We start from the raw sequence: 20,039 nt of genomic DNA, 5'->3' as shown, positions 1-20,039 counted from the left end.
TAAGAAGTAAAAAGTACAGATATTTGTGTTTAAATGTAGGGAGGAAAAGTAAAAAGTCCTCAGAGAAATAAATACTTAAAGTACAGATACCTGGAAAATCTACTTAAGTACAGTAACAAAGTATTTGTACTTCGGTACCTCCCACCTCAGGTGACCAGTCCTGCAATGGAAAGATGACAAGATGAAAATGAGAAGTTTAGAGGAGCAATATGTCTTTGCTGAACATCTGAAATCTCCCACATGGACTGTGTTTGACACTTTGACTCAAAAGTTGTATTTTTGTAAGTGAAGTTTTTATATTCGAAAAACTAAACGTCAAACAGAAGTACTGCATTCAATGACTTCCATTTAAAGGACAGGGCACTCATTTGAAGACAGTGATGTTTATATTTGGAAAGAGAAGATAGTTGGTTTGAGAGAGGGATCAGAGAAGCTAAATATGTGTCCAAGTGGAAAAACTTTAAGCCTTAACAGGTGGAGGGCTCAGACATAACCTGTCCTCAATCTACCAGGCTGCTCTTTCATCTGTTCCCAGGAAATTAAGGAACACATCAAAAGTCTTCCAGGGAGGACACACTCTGCAGCCAGTTGGTGAATCAGAGGAGTCACATGAGTCCACCTAATAGATCCTAAGGACCCTCACCTGAGCTCACTCCATTTGTTCACCTAACGAGCCTATTCAGATCAGGTGTGAAGTGAAACCAACTCAGGAGTGTGGGTCTAAGGACCCTCACCTGATTTACATAGTCCACCTAATGAGCCTATGGGACTAGGGGTGGAGTGAAACCAACCTGGGAGATAAATTGGAGTTTCCATACCAGCTTTTCCTTAGACCGATGAAGCCACTTGGATTAGTGGTGAAACGTTTCAACGTTAAAAAAGTCTAGATGTCATGACTCAGCCTCTAGATTAGTTGTAGTAGTTTATAGGAGCCACCAGGGGGAGGCAGAGTAACAGAAATAACCTGACAGCAGCAGTGAGTTTCCATGGTGACACGTTGTCAACAGGAAGAGCAGCTCGTTTGTCCAAGTGTGTTCATTCATCGACACGTCAGACAGGAAACGACTGTTGGCAGCAGTAACAGTAGTAGTAGTACATGGTAATACTAGCAGTAGTGTCAGCAGTAACAGTAGTAGTACATGGTAATACTAGCAGCAGTGTCAGCAGTAACAGTAGTAGTACATGGTGATACTAGCAGTAGTGTCAGCAGTAACAGTAGTAGTAGTACATGGTAATACTAGCACTAGTGTCAGCAGTAACAGTAGTAGTACATGGTAATACTAGCAGTAGTGTCAGCAGTAACAATAGTAGTACATGGTAATACTAGCACTAGTGTCAGCAGTAACAGTAGTAGTACATGGTAATACTAGCAGTAGTGTCAGCAGTAACAGTAGTAGTACATGGTAATACTAGCACTAGTGTCAGCAGTAACAGTAGTAGTAGTACATGGTAATACTAGCAGTAGTGTCAGCAGTAACAGTAGTAGTACATGGTAATACTAGCAGTAGTGTCAGCAGTAACAGTAGTAGTACATGGTGATACTAGCAGTAGTGTCAGCAGTAACAGTAGTAGTAGTACATGGTAATACTAGCACTAGTGTCAGCAGTAACAGTAGTAGTACATGGTAATACTAGCAGTAGTGTCAGCAGTAACAGTAGTAGTACATGGTAATACTAGCACTAGTGTCAGCAGTAACAGTAGTAGTACATGGTAATACTAGCAGTAGTGTCAGCAGTAACAGTAGTAGTACATGGTAATACTAGCACTAGTGTCAACAGTAACAGTAGTAGTACATGGTAATACTAGCAGTAGTGTCAGCAGTAACAGTAGTAGTAGTACATGGTAATACTAGCAGTAGTGTCAGCAGTAACAGTAGTAGTACATGGTAATACTAGCAGTAGTGTCAGCAGTAACAGTAGTAGTAGCACATGGTAATACTAGCAGTAGTGTCAGCAGTAGCAGAAGTAGTACATGGTCTTGGCAGCAGAGGGCAGCAGTGTGAAGGTTTTCCTCCTGACAGTACAAACAGTTTGTATTTTGTGAAGTTCAAATGAAACTATATTAAAAAATGTATTAAATAATCTTCAATATGTATAACACGAAATACTATATATATTATACAATATTATACCCTCTTCAGTAATACTATTAAATATTTTCTACAAAACAGGAAGGAGATAAATTTGCTTTCCTCAGTCAAAGAAAACAGATTATTTCTAATATAAAACTTTAGATACTAAGATGTTTTAGTTTATTGTGACTTTTTATGACATAATATTAAACATTAAAATTGATGATGAAATAGTAATTATTTAGAAATAAGCTTTTGTGAGAATTATAATTATTTTTAAGTTAATATTAGAATATTTTATTTAAAAACACCTTGAGACAAAGAAAAACAAACTCCAACATATAAACTTTTTTTATTCATATAAAACTTTTTAAACAAATTTCTTTCTTTTCTTATCAGTAGACAGACAAAATTTTAAATTACCAGACATTCAGCAGAAAAGGAAAAGGGAAAAATATAAATATTTAAACATAATAAATATGCAAAGTGTTGTAAGTTAACCAAAAATATTCAAATAGGAATAAAACTATTTATATTGTACAAAATATTTGAAAGATAAAGGTAAAAATAAAATTCAATGTTGATTTTTCTTCATTTTACGTCCAACTTTCAAATTAAAATTTACATAATCAGTTTTAAATTAATATATGAATTTAATGATCTCTGGAATTTAGTATTTAAAAATATACTGGAAAAGTATTGTAGTGACGTAGCAGTTTATTATATTTATGAAAAATAGGCAGAATGGAAAAAAAATATGATGGGATTTGACACCTGAGCTGTAGAGTAAACAAATAACTAAACCACCAACCTCAGTGTGTTTGTGGAAACATTTTTATATCTCTCGATCACTGCACCACTGAGAGCTGAGCTGTCAATCAACAGCTGCAGCCTCATCTGTGGGCCCCAGGGGCTGATGGGAGGTCTGAGGACCCGCTAGAAACCACGTGGTCCTCGTCTGATCTCACAGCTCGTCCTTGTTTGGCCTCAGCTGCATCAGAGCGCCACTTCTCCCCAGGTTCACCAGAGGAAACACCACTGCACAAAATGCTTTTCCTCCCAGCTGCTGCTCTGTGCTGTCTGTGTTCAGGTGAGTGTTTCCAGCCAATCAGGAGCCAACAAACTCCACCTGTAACAAACACTGTCACACTGACCTTCATCTGTCTGTTTCTCTACAGCGCTGGTTGTCATGGCAGCAGAGCTGACCCAGGACCAGTTATCTCTGACCAGGAGAGTTAATCAAACTGTCTCATTCAGCTGTGCAGGAACTGACCAGTGTGACTATCCTTATGTTTTCTGGTACCAGAAGAAAGAGACAGAAACATTCATAGTGATTCTTGATATTCACAGGAATAATGGTGCCATAGATAAAAGGTACAACCATCCTCAGAAAGATGATTTTTCAGCTGTGAAGAAACAGAACGGCTGTGAGCTGCAGATTCAGAAAGTTAAACCCTCTCATGCAGCCACCTACTACTGCTCCTGTTGGAAGGATGACTCCCACAGTGAGAAATGATCCCTGCAGCCTGAACAAAAACCAACAGATGTCAAACAGTGTTTGTGACAGGAAGAGAGCAGTAAACCACAGCCCAGGGTCACATGTTTCACCTCCATCTCAGCCACAGTCATAATGATTCTGATGACAAAATAATAAAAATTATTTTTTATCCAACAAGAACAAAACATCTAATATTAGGAAAATAAGAGATAAAAGCCAAACAGTCCAACTCCACATATAAACTGAAATGAGCCCTCAGAATAAAACTCTGTCTGTTGTGTGTCTGTGTAACAGGAATAAAACATTTACATATTTTACATTTGTTTCTGAACTTCAGACTTCAGGCAGTCTGAGGTTTATTGTCCATATTCCAAGACAAACCACCTGGTTTGAATCATTTAGCAGATTTTAATAAATGTAAACAACAGTTAATTACTGTGAACATGACAAACTGTAACTCTAATAAAAATATACCAGTGTGGCAACATGTTTACTAATGTCACCTGGTTCTTTCATAATAACGTAGATCAAATCAAATTTATTTATAAAGCACTTTCCACTGAAACAAATCACACAAAGTGTCAAATAATTAACATCAATGGATAAAAACAAATCAGTAAGGAGCAGAATAAAGCAGAAACCAGCTGAGCGGCAGAGTTTTGGACTGACTGAATAATCCAGAACAAATGTCTTTCAGTGTCGTCCTTTGTGGCCCCGGCTGCTTTGGCAGGAAATGTTGATGAGTTTTTGTGTGGGTACGTAACACAGAGCTGAACTGGACAGCCGAGCTGAGGATAATCGACTCAGACTCCCCACTGGAGGCGTAGGGAGACCAGCTCCACTTGAGTCCACCCGCCACCCACAGATCCCTCTTTCTCCCTGTTCCTCCTCACCTCAGGGCAGCAGTGGGGAAATCAATCACAGACTTTCTGTAGTTTAAAGGATGTTTCCAACAAGCTGTGATTTAGTCTGAGCAGTCCTCCACTGTGTCTCGTCTGGTTTAGATGTGAACTCACTGGTTTGTATTGCTGCTGTGAGGGAAAACTTCACCTCAACAGACAGTACGTCTGCTACCTCCCCGTGTGAATCTACAAAGACGTTTGACACTGCTTTGTGTTTCAGTAGGACGCAGACGAAAGGACAGGTAGTCACACAGACGTGCTAATCATATTACTGACCACTGTGTATTCACTTCTATGTTGCCATGCCGACGTGATTTACATGTGACTGACTGATGTGTAAATTGAAACAACTGAGCTGATATAAAAGTTTGTCATTTCCTTTGTCCTGGATCAATCGGTATCGACCGGTTGTGCAGAACGAATGCTCTGCTGTGACTCTGCTGCTTTTGTCTATTAAACTTCCAACTTATAACCTGAGATTCGTCTCCTAGTAATTTTTGCCACATGCGTGTATGGATTGAATATGTGCAGCTGTTGTCACACAGCAGCCTTATCTGAGGATCTGTGGACAGCACCACAGCACTGAGAGCTGAGCTGTCAATCAGCAGCTGCAGCCCTATCTGTGAGCCCCAGGGGCTGATGGGAGGTCTGAGGACCCGCTAGAAACCACGTGGTCCTCGTCTGATGTCACAGCTCGTCCTTGTTTGGCCTCAGCTGCATCAAAGCACCACTTCTCCCCAGGTTCACCAGAGGAAACACCACTGCACAAAATGCTTTTCCTCCCAGCTGCTGCTCTGTGCTGTCTGTGTTCAGGTGAGTGTTTCCAGCCAATCAGGAGCCAACAAACTCCACCTGTAACAAACACTGTCACACTGACCTTCATCTGTCTGTTTCTCTACAGCGCTGGTTGTCATGGCAGCAGAGCTGACCCAGGACCAGTTATCTCTGACCAGGAGAGCTGGTCAAACTGTCTCATTCAGCTGTGCAGGAACTGACCAGTGTAGCAGTGATTATGTTTACTGGTACCAGAAGAAAGAGACAGAAACATTCACACTGATTCTTGATATTCACAGAAATACTGGTGCCCTAGATAAAAGTTACAACCATCCTCAGAAAGATGATTTCTCAGCTGTGAATAAACAGAACGGCTGGGAGCTGCAGATTCAGAAAGTTAAACCCTCTCATGCAGCCACCTACTACTGCTCCTGTTTGAAGTCTGGCTCCCACAGTGAGAAATGATCCCTGCAGCCTGAACAAAAACCAACAGATGTCAAACAGTGTTTGTGACAGGAAGAGAGCAGTAAACCACAGCCCAGGGTCACATGTTTCACCTCCATCTCAGCCACAGTCATAATGATTCTGTGAAAACTTAGACCAGAGTTTAACCCTGAGCTGAGAGAAACTTTTCTGGTCCAGGAACAGAGATCACTGAAAGTCCCAGTAAGTGACTCTGGGAAACTAACCTGCTCTCTGGCAGCTTTTCTCCAAGAAACTCAGAGTTTTTCTGTCTCCTCCTGTCAGTCTGCAGAAACTGTCAGGCCACTTCATGTCCTCGTTCATACGGTTCATATGGACGCTCTGATCGGAGTGCGTTCATTTTCACGTTTGTGTGTTGGGAGAAGCTGATAAAAGTCCTGATCAGACAGTTGCCAATAACTGATCTCTACGGCCGTGACCGTGTTTACGATCAGTCAGTCAGTGTAAGGACAGAGATCTCCCCTCACAGCTACAGCCTGGATTTATCCTCATGTCAGAATAAAATCTATAGGCTGCACAGTCTTTATCACACTGACACTGTGGGGCCAGGCCTGTTAGAACAACTCTCATGTTCATCACATCTCCTCCTGTCAGATCTCCACATATGATGGAGCATTAGAGCTAGAAGGGAAGATTTGATTTTTCATGTTGACAATAAAGTGGAGACATTGAGAATAAAAACTAATTATAATGTTCATGTATAAATAACCTGCCAGCCAGCAGGTTAGTTTCACTGAAGAATAGTTTGTGGTAACTGACTGAGTTTAAATAATCGGAGTTTCCCTCAACTCAGGGTTCAACTATTCTGAGTCTGTCCTGAACCTGCTTTCTGGAATACCCCTGTTTTGTTTGGGGTTTTCGGCTCTAGTCTGAGAACTGTTGACCAATAAAGTTGTCAAACTGAGAGAACATTCATAGCCTGTTCTTTGAGGGACGCTCGATTATTTATAAAGTGCTTTCCAGCGATACAAGTCACACAAAGGCCAGACTAGTAATTAAAACACCAGGTAAAAGAAATCAGTGAGGAGCTGTCAGGAAACCACCAGGTGAGGACCCAAATGCAGACAAAGAACCCAAGAGACGAGACAAGACAGTCTGGGGACGCTGAATTTATTAAAGTCCAGTGAAGACAACACTGACCAGCACTGAAGACAATAAAGTCCAGGATGGAGGGAAGATCCACGTACAGGTGGAAAAGAAAAACACAACAGACAACACACTGAACCAACAACTAAAGGCAGAATGACTGAGACTGAAATACTATACAAGACACACTAACAAGACACAGCTGAACCTAATCAATACACTAACGACAAAGGTAAAACAAACAGCGGTCAGGAAGGACAGTGACTGCAACCAGCCACCAGGGGGCCATCGACTTACGACTTCACCTCTGGGAGCTGTCAGGGCGGCCATCTTTGTTTTGCAATGTCATATTAGTCAATCATATTAAATTAGTGTTTTATGATTTTCCTATGGCAAAGTTTGGTTTGGTCACAGAAACAACTTGGCTAGTTCCCTCAGTTCCCTTATTTTATTGCTGCTCAGTCCTTGTTTGACCTGAAGTCAATGACAGTGAGATTCACCAAAGGATCAAATCTGTAATATTCACCATCAACAACACGACACATTTATTTCATGTTTCTGTTGATGAGGTTTATGTGGAGCTGGATTTTAAATAATTAGCATCAATACAAATGTCAGTGTCATTTTCAATGAGTTCTTAGTTTAGCGTGTTAGCATGCTAACACTTGCTAACATGCACATTTCTCCTAAAAACACGTAACAACAAAAGGTGATGTGAATGTCATTGGTGCTGCAGGTATTTGTTGATAAACCAAAGTGTTGGACACATTCAAATGTCGACCTGATGGTGGCGCTGGATGAAAAGTCCGAGGATCAGCAAAGTTATTACGGTTCATCCTGAGGGGAACATGAACGTGTGAAGCAGCTGAAATAGTTGTTGAGATGTTTCAGTCTGGACAATAAAGAGAAGAAAAGCAGAGACAGTCGTGTTGATCTGAACATTAGAGAAACACATGATGGAGCTGAAACATGAAACTGGTTCATAATCTGGACTGGTTCACCTCAGCTGACACATTCAGCTGCACCAGGTTTTTGTTGCACTCTCTCTCACTGTGGGGGGATATGGGTACCGCATCTTTGGCTCTGGAACTAAACTGGTTGTAACAGGTAAGAACAAACTTTTCTTTCCCTTCAGTTGTTTTATTGTGAAGTGTAAAATGTGTTTAAAGTCAGTTTCTGCTGCTTCAGACTTTCCATGTTAGTTGTCCATCATTAGTCCAGAGTTCCTTCTGCAGCCGTTCTTAAATGAAAAAGTTCAACAACATGTGAACAGATGTTTAAATGTCAGTGCACACCAGAAGGAATTCTTGATTTCTGCAGGAGCTCAAAGAGTTTTAAGAGTCCAGAAAGTTTTCTATTGGAACTGGGCTGTGGATTCTCATCAGCTGCTGTTTAATGAAGGCTCACACTGCTTTTCTTTTCTCTCTTCTCTCTCCTGAAAGAAATGAAATTCCACATGAATGATTGTGGAGGATTTTCCTGCTCAGTTGACTTTTTGAACAAAATCTGGAATTAATCAAAGTGAATTTCAGTGATGAGCAGGATTCTTCACATTCACTCTCAGTCTTTACAGTATTTAAATGTTATTTTACTATGAAGGAAATTATACTTCAATATAGTCTTGGAATAAACATCTTTAAAAAAATGTACAAATTTTAATATTTTACATTGTAAATATTGATTTAGTAATAAAAATATTAATCTACAGGAAAAATCAGTATTGTGTATAATAACACACATATCTGTGTAATGAACATTAAAAAGTTTAGTAATTAACATTATTAATAAACGTAAAGTGTATATAATACATTGTGTATTAGTTCTACAGTATAACACTCATATATATGATTCTGTTTTACAATTTAAATATTTTATAAAAGGTTAATCATGTATATCTGATGAATGAACCTCAATTTATGGAAGAGTGAAAATGTGGAAAATACTTTAATAATGAGGAAAAATATTTTAAATCAAGACAAAATTTAATTGTATTGAGCTTTAACTCTAACGACTGTTTCCTGAAGTGCAAAGCAAAAACTACAAAAATAAATGATTAAATAAAATGCAAAGTAAATTACAGTATAAAAAACTATATATGTATATACCTGCCTGAACAAAGCAGCAGGTTCAATATCCAAACAACTTGCAGACAAAATATATGTATTTTCTTAATTACATATGTTTTCCAGTTATAACTGTCCAATACAGACTTTCTAACATTTATTGAACTACACCATGACTTTACTATAATGTAGAGTTTATTCAGATTTTAATGATGGTAAAAAACACTAAGTTGAGATTTTATTATATTTAGTACAAAATGGAATTTAGTGTAAATATAAAACATTTTGTAACTGAGGTTTATACAGAGAAATTAAAGCTGTGTAGAAAAGAAAATATAAAAACATGTTGACACTAGTTTAGTCAAACCAAATCTATTGTAGAAAAATGTGTTTGTATTTTTGTTAGGAATAAATTCTTTAATACGACAGTAAACCCTCGAAATTCACAGGGGTTACATTCCTAAAGCATCTGAGAATTGTGAAAAACTGTGAATTTTGGATGTGGTCAAAAAAAAAAAAAAAGCCTATAAATGCCTAAACCCTAAATATGTCCCCAGACATGCTCCCAAAACACTTTAATTTCATTTCAAACTCAGATTAATACATTATTAGTAAATAACAGAAATTAGTAAATTGTGCTTAATAATTTAGCTCTAAAATCCATGAAAAATTATATGTTGCCATGAAAAAAGCCATAAAAAACTGTGGAGGATATTTGTGGTTTCTGCAAACAACTGTTAGTTAGGTTCTAAGTAAAAATCCATGAACGATGGAGACAGTGAACTCTGAACCGCGACTTCACGGGGTCGACTGTATTTATATCAGGAAATATCTGTTCATGCTGTTAATCTTCTGACTGTCAGTGGATTTTAAAAACAGTCAAATATGTGATTTAAACTATTGCAGATATATTGATATAATATTGTGCTGATACATATATTCTCATCTTCTGATATTTAGATGTTAAATTGAAATGGACAGAGTTGAAATATTGCTGCCATCTTTGTCTTTGCTGTTGTTGCTGCTGTCAAACTTCAGATGAGCAGGTAGTGAAGCCTGTGGTGAGCGTGTACCCAGCAGCATCCAGAGCCCACCTGGAGGGGAACAGCTCCCTGCTGTGTCTGGCCTCAGCCATGTTTCCTCCTCTGGTCCGGTTCTCCTGGAAAAGACAGAAGGAGAACGGCCAGCTGGAGGAGCTGCCCCCTGCTGAGGGAGAGCAGCTGGAGCTCAGGGAGTCGGGACACACCGCCGCCATCCTGCTGGTCCATCAGCCAGAGAACAGCAGGTATAAATACCGCTGCTACGTGGAGCACGAGGGGGGCAGAGTGGAGGCCCAAACAGAACAAGGTAATGGAGGCTTGGTGACTGTGTTCAGCAGTGATTCAGCTTCATGTGGAGACGCTGTCAAACAGAGCAGAGCAGCAGAGGACTGACATTTGTCACTGCAGCTCCAAACATTTGACTCCTTTTCTGTTTCAGAGGTTCCAGCTCCAGCAGCCTCCTGTCCTCCAGAGAGAGAGCCAGCAGACCTGCCAGCTGTGCAGCAAGCTGACTGTAAGAGCAGCTGCTGCCTCTCTGCATGGACAGCTCCAGTGTTGTGCTGCAGTTAGGGCTGCATATCAGTCTGTTGACTTTCTGCTCAGCATTGAAGCACTGACACATATACTAATATAGACTACACTAAACCTGGGCCTTTGAGGCTGCTACAACAACTTTAGGGACTAGATCTCAAAGCTCCACTGATTCATCTTTCTACATTCAGAATGAATCTAATGACTGTGTGTGAAGTCAAAGGGCAGACAGGAGTTTGTTCACTTGGTGTGGAGTTCTTCTGCCCCCAAGTGGCTGCACAAACACAATGTATGAGTCCAGCATCAAACTCATAATAACCTGTGTCTGTTTCAATCCTTTTCTGTTGCAGTGGTTCCCCTGGATCCTCTGGATCCTGTCCAGTCTGAGTGCAGGGTGAAGCTGCTCTGTCTGCTGTACACAGTGCTGATAGTGAAGAGTCTGCTGTACTGCTGTGGACTCTCTCTGCTGATGAGCCTCAGAAACAAGGGACCGTCCACCTGCTGCTCACATGCTGACTGACTGTTTTCTGCTCGCCTTTTCTCACCGTCACATCTCATCCCTTCATCTCATTCATCACTTTCAGCACTTTTCACAAATGTCACTTATATCATGTTGTGTTGCTTTGGACAATGTTTCTCTATATGCACATGTTTGATACAGTCATTGGAAAAATGATTTTGAAGCTTTTCTTCTTTCCTGCTTTTAATTGTGACCTGAACTGAAAATAAAGCTTAATTATCAGGTGTGTGGCAAATATTTTACTGTTTGTATGATTTTTGCTGTTATTGTGTTTCTTTTTCATACATTATGCAGAGAGTGGCAGGTTTGTCAAATTCTTTCAGTGTAACATTCTCAATAAACTGAAAAATCAGTGTCTGTGTTAAATAAACATATTTGTTTTTTGGCTTTAAGTTTGATTTTAGAGGAAGAAAATAGAAATGGATTCAACTGTGTCAGTGAATTCACTTTGTTCAGAAATATTTCTAAAAATATCCATCCATCCATCTTCTATACCCGCTTTTCCTGGTTCAGGGTCACAGGGATCTGCTGGAGCCTATCCCAGCTCTCTCTCGGGTGGAAGGCAGGGGTACACCCTGGACAGGTCCCCAGTCCATCACAGGGCCACATAGAGACAAACAACCTCACACACTCACACTCACTCCTATGGGCAATTTAGAGTCACCAATCAACCTGACATACATGTTTTTGGACTGTGGGAGGAAACCGGAGTACCCGGAGTAAACCCACGCAAGCACAGGGAGAACATGCAAACTCCACACAGAAAGGCCGGCATGCGAACCCACGACCTTCTTGCTGTGAGGCAACAGTGCTAACCACTCAGCCACCATGCTGCCCATTTCTAAAAATATTTTTAATAAAATGCAAAGAACAAAAAAATTATTAGGAACATGAATCTGTGATATATGGTCCAGTAGATGTGGGTGTTGTCAGAAGGATCCATGTTGTGTTTGTTATTTAGCACATTTACCATATTTTCCAACTGTGTCAGTGTTGATGTCAAACTCTACGCTGATGACACTGTTGTTTACACACATGAATAAAACACCATGGAAAGGTAAATAATATTTTTATACAGTATCAATTAATTTACACCATATTTCAAATGTATATTAAGTCACATATACAGTATGAGTGATTTTCTAGACACTGAAAGTCTGTTTAAATTTATATATATACTAGGACGTTATTTACAAGCTGCTTAAAAATTACTGCTGTGAGGAAAAACATAATTTATACTGAAAATAAAACTTTAGTAGATGTTAAACATGATACGATTGAGTTTAATTTAGAAAATGACCAAGGAAACAAATGACCGACAGCAGGGCCACACTCTCCTGTTAGGACCCCAGAGCAAAGGCAGCTGTGGACCCTGCTCAGGCCCAACACAACTTTACAGAGGTGTTTATTTTCATCACAGCAGTTCAACATGAAATGATCATTTTCTCTGTGGCTGATGGCGTCCTGGTACAAAACCCGACCTGAGACCAGGCACTTTGAACACATGCTGACACTTTAATAAACAGCAATAAATAACTACACACAGTAACAACAACAATATCAACAATCCTGCAGGTGAGTGATGCTTTTTTCACAGACTTCAGAAATGATTATGCTTCGATTTCTGTCCTGGTTGGACAGTTCAGGTTAACTTCTCTAGACCAGTGTGTGACACAGTGTGTTTTACTAAACTCACCACCAACCTCAATGTGTCTGTGGGAACATGAATGTCTTTTGTATTTCTGCATCTTCGTGACCCAGATTTTTTATTTTCCATCAGATTCAAATCAAGATGCAGAAACTTTTCCCTGAACAAGTTCAACGAAACAGAAAAGTATGTGGGAAAGAATCATTTAGAAAAGACGTGGAAATAATGAACTTTTAATTCTTTAGTTTTCCTGCCATGAAATGATCATTTTCACTGTTAAACTCAACAGTTTGTTATTTTTCTTTCTCATTTAAAACCTCAGACTCAACAGAAAACCACACCACTGAGAGTTGAGCTGTCAATCAACAGCTGCAGCCTCATCTGTGGGCCCCAGGGGCTGATGGGAGGTCTGAGGACCTGCTAGAAACCACGTGGTCCTCGTCATGATCTCACAGCTCGTCCTTGTTTGGCCTCAGCTGCATCAGAGCGCCACTTCTCCCCAGGTTCACCAGAGGAAACACCACTGCACAAAATGCTTTTCCTCCCAGCTGCTGCTCTGTGCTGTCTGTGTTCAGGTGAGTGTTTCCAGCCAATCAGGAGCCAACAAACTCCACCTGGAACAAACACTGTCACACTGACCTTCATCTGTCTGTTTCTCTACAGCGCTGGTTGTCATGGCAGCAGAGCTGATCCAGGACCAGTTATCTCTGACCAGGAGAGCTGGTCAAACTGTCTCATTCAGCTGTGCAGGAACTGACCAGTGTGACCTTAGTTATATTTTCTGGTACCAGAAGAAAGAGACAGAAACATTCACAGTGATTTTACGTTTTGATAAAAGCAATCGTCAAATTTATTCAGGCTACAACCATCCTCAGAAAGATGATTTCTCAGCTGTGAAGAAACAGAACGGCTGTGAGCTGCAGATTCAGAAAGTTAAACCCTCTCATGCAGCCACCTACTACTGCTCCTGTTGGAAGTTAAGCTCCCACAGTGAGAAATGATCCCTGCAGCCTGAACAAAAACCAACAGATGTCAAACAGTGTTTGTGACAGGAAGAGAGCAGTAAACCACAGCCCAGGGTCACATGTTTCACCTCCATCTCAGCCACAGTCATAATGATTCTGATGACAAAATATCATCTTCCTTTTAAACTCATCTTTACTTAATACAATTAAAATAAACAACATGCAGAACTACAACTGATCCAATATGAAGAAACTGATGTTTCATGAGTGTCTGAACTTCAGGACAATGTCTGAGGTTTATTGTCCATATTCCAAGACCAACTGAAAACACTGCAGCACCTGGTTTGAATCATTTAGCAGATTTTAATAAATGTTAACAAGTCATTGTCATGAACACAACAATGTGTTGGGGTCTTCCAGAAAGCAGGTTTAGTGAGAACTTAGACCAGAGTTTAACCCTGAGCTGAGGGAAACTTTTCTGGTCCAGGAACAGAGATCACTGAAAGTTCCAATAAGTGACTCTGGGAAACTAACCTGCTCTCTGGCAGCTTTTCTCCAAGAAACTCTGAGTTTCTGTGTCTCCTCCTGTCAGTCTGCAGAAACTGTCAGGCCACTTCATGTCCTCGTTCATACGGTTCATATGGACGCTCTGATCGGAGTGCGTTCATTTTCACGTTTGTGTGTTGGGAGAAGCTGATAAAAGTCCTGATCAGACAGTAGCCAATAACTGATCTCTACGGCTGTGACCGTGTTTACGATCAGTCAGTCAGTGTAAGGACAGAGATCTCCCCTCACAGCTACAGCCTGGATTTATCCTCATGTCAGAATAAAATCTATAGGCTGCACAGTCTTTATCACACTGACACTGTGGGGCCAGGCCTGTTAGAACAACTGTCATGTTCATCACATCTCCTCCTGTCAGAGCTCCACATACGATGGAGCATTAGAGCCAGAAGGGAAGATTTGATTTTTCATGTTGACAATAAAGTGGAGACATTGAGAATAAAAACTAATTATAATGTTCATGTATAAATAACCTGCCAGCCAGCAGGTTAGTTTCACTGAGGAAGTGACTGTGGGAACTGACTGAGTTTAAATAATCGGAGTTTCCCTCAACTCAGGGTTCAACTATTCTGAGTCTGTCCTGAACCTGCATTCTGGAATACACCTGTTTTGTTTGGGGTTTTTGGCTCTAGTCTGAGAACTGTTGACCAATAAAGTTGTCAAACTGAGAGAACATTCATAGCCTGTTCTTTGAGGGACACTCGATTATTTATAAAGTCCTTTCCAGCGATACAAGTCACACAAAGGCCAGACTATTAAAAACACCAAAAGAAATCAGTATGAGTAAAAAGAAATCAGTGAGGAGCTGTCAGGAAACCACCAGGTGAGGACCCAAACAAAGACAAAGAACCCAAGAGACAAGACAAGACAGTCTGGGGACGCTGAATTTATTAAAGTCCAGTGGAGACAATACTGACCAGGACTGAAGACAATAAAATCCAGGATGGAGGGAAGATCCACATACAGGTGGAAAAGCAAAACACAACAGACAACACACTGAACCAACAACTAAAGGCAGAATGACAGAGACTGAAATACTATACAAGACACATTAACAAGACACAGCTGAACCTGATCAATACACTAACGACAAAGGTAAAACAGACAGCGGTCAGGACAGACAGTGACTGCAACCAGCCACCAGGGGGCCATCGACTTACGACTTCACCTCTGGGAGCTGTCAGGGCGGCCATCTTTGTTTTGCAGTGTCATATTAGTCAATCATATTAAATTAGTGTTTTATGATTTGACAGTCCTATGGCAAAGTTTGGTTTGGTCACAGAAACAACTTGGCTAGTTCCCTTATTTTGTTGCTGCTCAGTCCTTGTTTGACCTGAAGTCAATGACAGTGAGATTCACCAAAGGATCAAATCTGTAATATTCACCATCCACAACACGACACATTTATTTCATGTGTCTATTGATGAGGTTTATGTGGAGCTGGATTTTAAATAATTAGCATCAATACAAATGTCAGTGTCATTTTCAATGAGTTCTCAGTTTAGCATGTTAGCATGTTAGCATGCTAACACTTGCTAACATGCACATTTCTCCTAAAAACACGTAACAACAAAAGGTGATGTGAATGTCATTGGTGCTGCAGGTATTTGTTGATAAACCAAAGTGTTGGACACATTCAAATGTCGACCTGATGGTGGCGCTGGATGAAAAGTCAGAGGATCAGCAAAGTTATTACGGTTCATCCTGAGGGGAACATGAACGTGTGAAGCAGCTGAAATAGTTGTTGAGATGTTTCAGTCTGGACAATAAAGAGAAGAAAAGCAGAGACAGTCGTGTTGATCTGAACATTAGAGAAACACATGATGGAGCTGAAACATGAAACTGGTTCATAATCTGGACTGGTTCACCTCAGCTGACACATTCAGCTGCACCAGGTTTTTGTTGCACTCTCTCTCACTGTGGGGGGAGATTGGTACTACCCTATCTTTGGCTCTGGAACTAAACTGGTTGTAACAGGTAAGAACAAACTTTTCTTTCCCTTCAGTTGTTTTATTGTGAAGTGTAAAATGTGTTTAAAGTCAGTTTCTGCTGCTTCAGACTTTCCATGTTAGTTTTCCATCATTAGTCCAGAGTTCCTTCTGCGGCCGTTCTTAAAAGAAAAAGTTCAACAACATGTGAACAGATGTTTAAATGTCAGTGCACACCAGAAGGAATTCTTGATTTCTGCAGGAGCTCAAAGAGTTTTAAGAGTCCAGAAAGTTTTCTATTGGAATTGGGCTGTGGATTCTCATCAGCTGCTGTTTAATGAAGGCTCACACTGTTTTTCTTTTCTCTCTTCTCTCTCCTGAAAGAAATGAAATTCCACATGAATGATTGTGGAGGATTTTCCTGCTCAGTTGACTTTTTGAACAAAATCTGGAATTAATCAAAGTGAATTTCAGTGATGAGCAGGATTCTTCACATTCACTCTCAGTCTTTACAGTATTTAAATGTTATTTTACTATGAAGAAAATTATACTTCAATATAGTCTTGGAATTAACATCTTTAAAAAAATGTACAAATGTTCTTATTTTACATTGTAAATATTGATTTAGTAAGAAAAAATATTAATCTACAGGAAAAATCAGTATTGTGTATAATAACACACATATCTGTGTAATGAACATTAAAAAGTTTAGTAATTAACATTATTAATAAACATAATGTGTATATAATACATTGTGTATTAGTTATACAGTATAACACTCATATATATGATTCTGTTTTACAATTTAAATATTTTATAAAACGTTAATCATGTAGATCTGATGAATGAACCTCAATTTATGGAAGAGTGAAAATGTGGAAAATACTTTAATAATGAGGAAAAATATTTTAAATCAAGACAAAATTTAATTGTATTGAGCTTTAACTCTAACGACTGTTTCCTGAACTGCAAAGCAAAAAGGAGAAAACTACAAAAATAAATGATTAAATAAAATGCAAAGGAAATTACAGTATAAAAAACTATATATATATATATATATATACCTGCCTGAACAAAGCAGCAGGTTCAATATCCAAACAACTTGCAGACAAAATATATGTATTTTCTTAATTACATATGTTTTCCAGTTATAACTGTCCAATACAGACTTTCTAACATTTATTGAACTACACCATGACTTTACTATAATGTAGAGTTTATTCAGATTTTAATGATGGTAAAAAACACTAAGTTGAGATTTTATTATATTTAGTACAAAATGGAATTTAGTGTAAATATAAAACATTTTGTAGCTGAGGTTTATACAGAGAAATTACAGCTGTGTAGAAAAGAAAATATAAAAACATGTTGACACTAGTTTAGTCAAACCAAATCTATTGTAGAAAAATGTGGTTGTATTTTTGTTAGGAATAAATTCTTTAATACGACAGTAAACCCTCGAAATTCACAGGGGTTACATTCCTAAAGCATCTGAGAATTGTGAAAAACCGTGAATTTTGGTTGTGGTCAAAAAAAAAAAAAAGCCTATAAATGTCAAAACCCTAAATATGTCCCCAGACATGCTCCCAAAACACTTTAATTTATTCTCAAACTCAGCTTAATACATTATTAGTAATAAATCAGTGACGGAAGTTCGTAAATTATATTGTTCTTAAAAATTTAGCGTTAAATCGCTTAAAAAATTATATGTTGCCACAAAAAAGGCCATAAAAAACTGTGGAGGATATTTGTGGTTTCTGCAAACAACTGTTAGTTAGGTTCTAAGGAAAAATCCATGAACGACGGAGACAGTGAACTCTGAACCGCGACTTCACGGGGTCGACTGTATTTATATCAGGAAATATCTGTTCATGCTATTAATCTTCTGACTGTCAGTGGATTTTAAAAACAGTCAAATATGTGATTTAAACTATTGCAGATATATTAATATCATATTGTGCTGATACATATATTCTCATCTTCTGATATTTAGACATTAAATAGAAATGGACAGAGTTGAAATATTGCTGCCATCTTTGTCTTTGCTGTTGTTGCTGCCGTCAAACTTCAGATGAGCAGGTAGTGAAGCCTGTGGTGAGCGTGTACCCAGCAGCATCCAGAGCCCACCTGGAGGGGAACAGCTCCCTGCTGTGTCTGGCCTCAGCCATGTTTCCTCCTCTGGTCCGGTTCTCCTGGAAAAGACAGAAGGAGAACGGCCAGCTGGAGGAGCTGCCCCCTGCTGGGAGAGAGCAGCTGGAGCTCAGGGAGTCGGGACGCACCGCCGCCATCCTGCTGGTCCATCAGCCAGAGAACAGCACGTATAAATACCGCTGCTACGTGGAGCACGAGGGGGGCAGAGTGGAGGCCCAAACAGAACAAGGTAATGAAGGCTTGGTGACTGTGTTCAGCAGTGATTCAGCTTCATGTGGAGACGTTGTCAAAAACAACAGAGCAGCAGAGGACTGACATTTGTCACTGCAGCTCCAAACATTTGACTCCTTTTCTGTTTCAGAGGTTCCAGCTCCAGCAGCCTCCTGTCCTCCAGAGAGAGAGCCAGCAGACCTGCCAGCTGTGCAGCAAGCTGACTGTAAGAGCAGCTGCTGCCTCTCTGCATGGACAGCTCCAATGTTGTGCTGCTGTTAGGGCTGCATATCAGTCTGTTGACTTTCTGCTCAGCATTGAAGCACTGACACATATACTAATATAGACGACACTAAACCTGGGCCTTTGAGGCTGCTACAACAACTTTAGGGACTAGATCTCAAAGCTCCACTGATTCATCTTTCTACATTCAGAATGAATCTAATGACTGTGTGTGAAGTCAAAGGGCAGACAGGAGTTTGTTCACTTGGTGTGGAGTTCTTCTGCCCCCAAGTGGCTGCACAAACACAATGTATGAGTCCAGCATCAAACTCATAATAACCTGTGTCTGTTTCAATCCTTTTCTGTTGCAGTGGTTCCCCTGGATCCTCTGGATCCTGTCCAGTCTGAGTGCAGGGTGAAGCTGCTCTGTCTGCTGTACACAGTGCTGATAGTGAAGAGTCTGCTGTACTGCTGTGGACTCTCTCTGCTGATGAGCCTCAGAAACAAGGGACCGTCCACCTGCTGCTCACATGCTGACTGACTGTTTTCTGCTCACCTTTTCTCACCATCACATCTCATCCCTTCATCTCATTCATCACTTTCAGCACTTTTCACAAATGTCACTTATATCATGTTGTGTTGCTTTGGACAATGTTTCTCTATATGCACATGTTTGATACAGTCATTGGAAAAATGATTTTGAAGCTTTTCTTCTTTCCTGCTTTTAATTGTGACCTGAACTGAAAATGAAGCTTAATTATCAGGTGTGTGGCAAATATTTTACTGTTTGTCTTATTTTTGCTGTAATTGTGTTTCTTTTTCATACATTATGCAGAGAGTGGCAGGTTCGTCAAATTCTTTCAGTGTAACATTCTGAATAAACTGAAAAATCAGTGTCTGTGTTAAATAAACATATTTGTTTTTTGGCTTTAAGTTTGATTTTAGAGGAAGAAAATAGAAATGGATTCAACTGTGTCAGTGAATTCACTTTGTTCAGAAATATTTCTAAAAATATTTTTAATAAAATGCAAAGAACAAAAAAATGATTAGGAACATGAATCTGTGATATATAGTCCAGTAGGTGTGGGTGTTGTCAGAAGGATCCATGTTGTGTTTGTTATTTAGCACATTTACCATATTTACCAACTGTGTCAGTGTTGATGTCAAACTCTACACTGACGACACTGTTGTTTACACACATGAATAAAACACCATGGAAAGGTAAATAACATTTTTATACAGTATCAATTAATTGACACCATATTTCAAATGTATATTAAGTCACATATACAGTATGAGTGATTTACTAGCAACTGAAAGTCTGTTTAAATTTATATATATACTAGGACGTTATTTACAAGCTGCTTAAGCAGTTCAACATGA

The 20,039-nt window shown here is 39.5% G+C and overlaps 2 protein-coding genes and 1 gene segment (V, D, J or C); all 3 read left to right on the top strand.

The window, feature by feature from the left end:
• The first annotated feature begins 2,954 nt into the window (after nucleotides 1–2,954).
• Nucleotides 2,955–3,684, top strand: LOC117152744 (probable non-functional immunoglobulin lambda variable 2-33). The segment is given in 2 exon segments: nucleotides 2,955–3,161; nucleotides 3,250–3,684. Coding segments are annotated over 2 exon segments (381 nt in total).
• A 1,524-nt stretch (nucleotides 3,685–5,208) lies between these two features.
• Nucleotides 5,209–11,338, top strand: LOC113134400 (immunoglobulin lambda-1 light chain-like). Its single transcript, XM_026313777.1, has 6 exons — nucleotides 5,209–5,284; nucleotides 5,373–5,695; nucleotides 7,870–7,921; nucleotides 9,916–10,224; nucleotides 10,357–10,431; nucleotides 10,799–11,338. The coding sequence occupies exons 1-6, from the start codon at nucleotides 5,242–5,244 to the stop codon at nucleotides 10,966–10,968; spliced, it is 972 nt and encodes a 323-aa protein (XP_026169562.1). The 5' UTR covers nucleotides 5,209–5,241; the 3' UTR covers nucleotides 10,969–11,338.
• Nucleotides 11,339–13,070: 1,732 nt separating this feature from the next.
• Nucleotides 13,071–19,582, top strand: LOC113134436 (immunoglobulin lambda-1 light chain-like). The gene is made up of 6 exons (XM_026313815.1): nucleotides 13,071–13,191; nucleotides 13,280–13,606; nucleotides 16,075–16,122; nucleotides 18,145–18,453; nucleotides 18,586–18,660; nucleotides 19,028–19,582. The coding sequence occupies exons 1-6, from the start codon at nucleotides 13,149–13,151 to the stop codon at nucleotides 19,195–19,197; spliced, it is 972 nt and encodes a 323-aa protein (XP_026169600.1). The 5' UTR covers nucleotides 13,071–13,148; the 3' UTR covers nucleotides 19,198–19,582.
• Nucleotides 19,583–20,039: the final 457 nt, after the last annotated feature.

The sequence above is a fragment of the Mastacembelus armatus genome, chromosome 17, assembly GCF_900324485.2.
Source record: "Mastacembelus armatus chromosome 17, fMasArm1.2, whole genome shotgun sequence".
Classification (NCBI taxonomy): domain Eukaryota; kingdom Metazoa; phylum Chordata; class Actinopteri; order Synbranchiformes; family Mastacembelidae; genus Mastacembelus; species Mastacembelus armatus.
The sequence above is the reverse complement of the archived record's forward strand: the minus strand, read 5'-3'. Positions and strand labels throughout refer to the sequence as shown.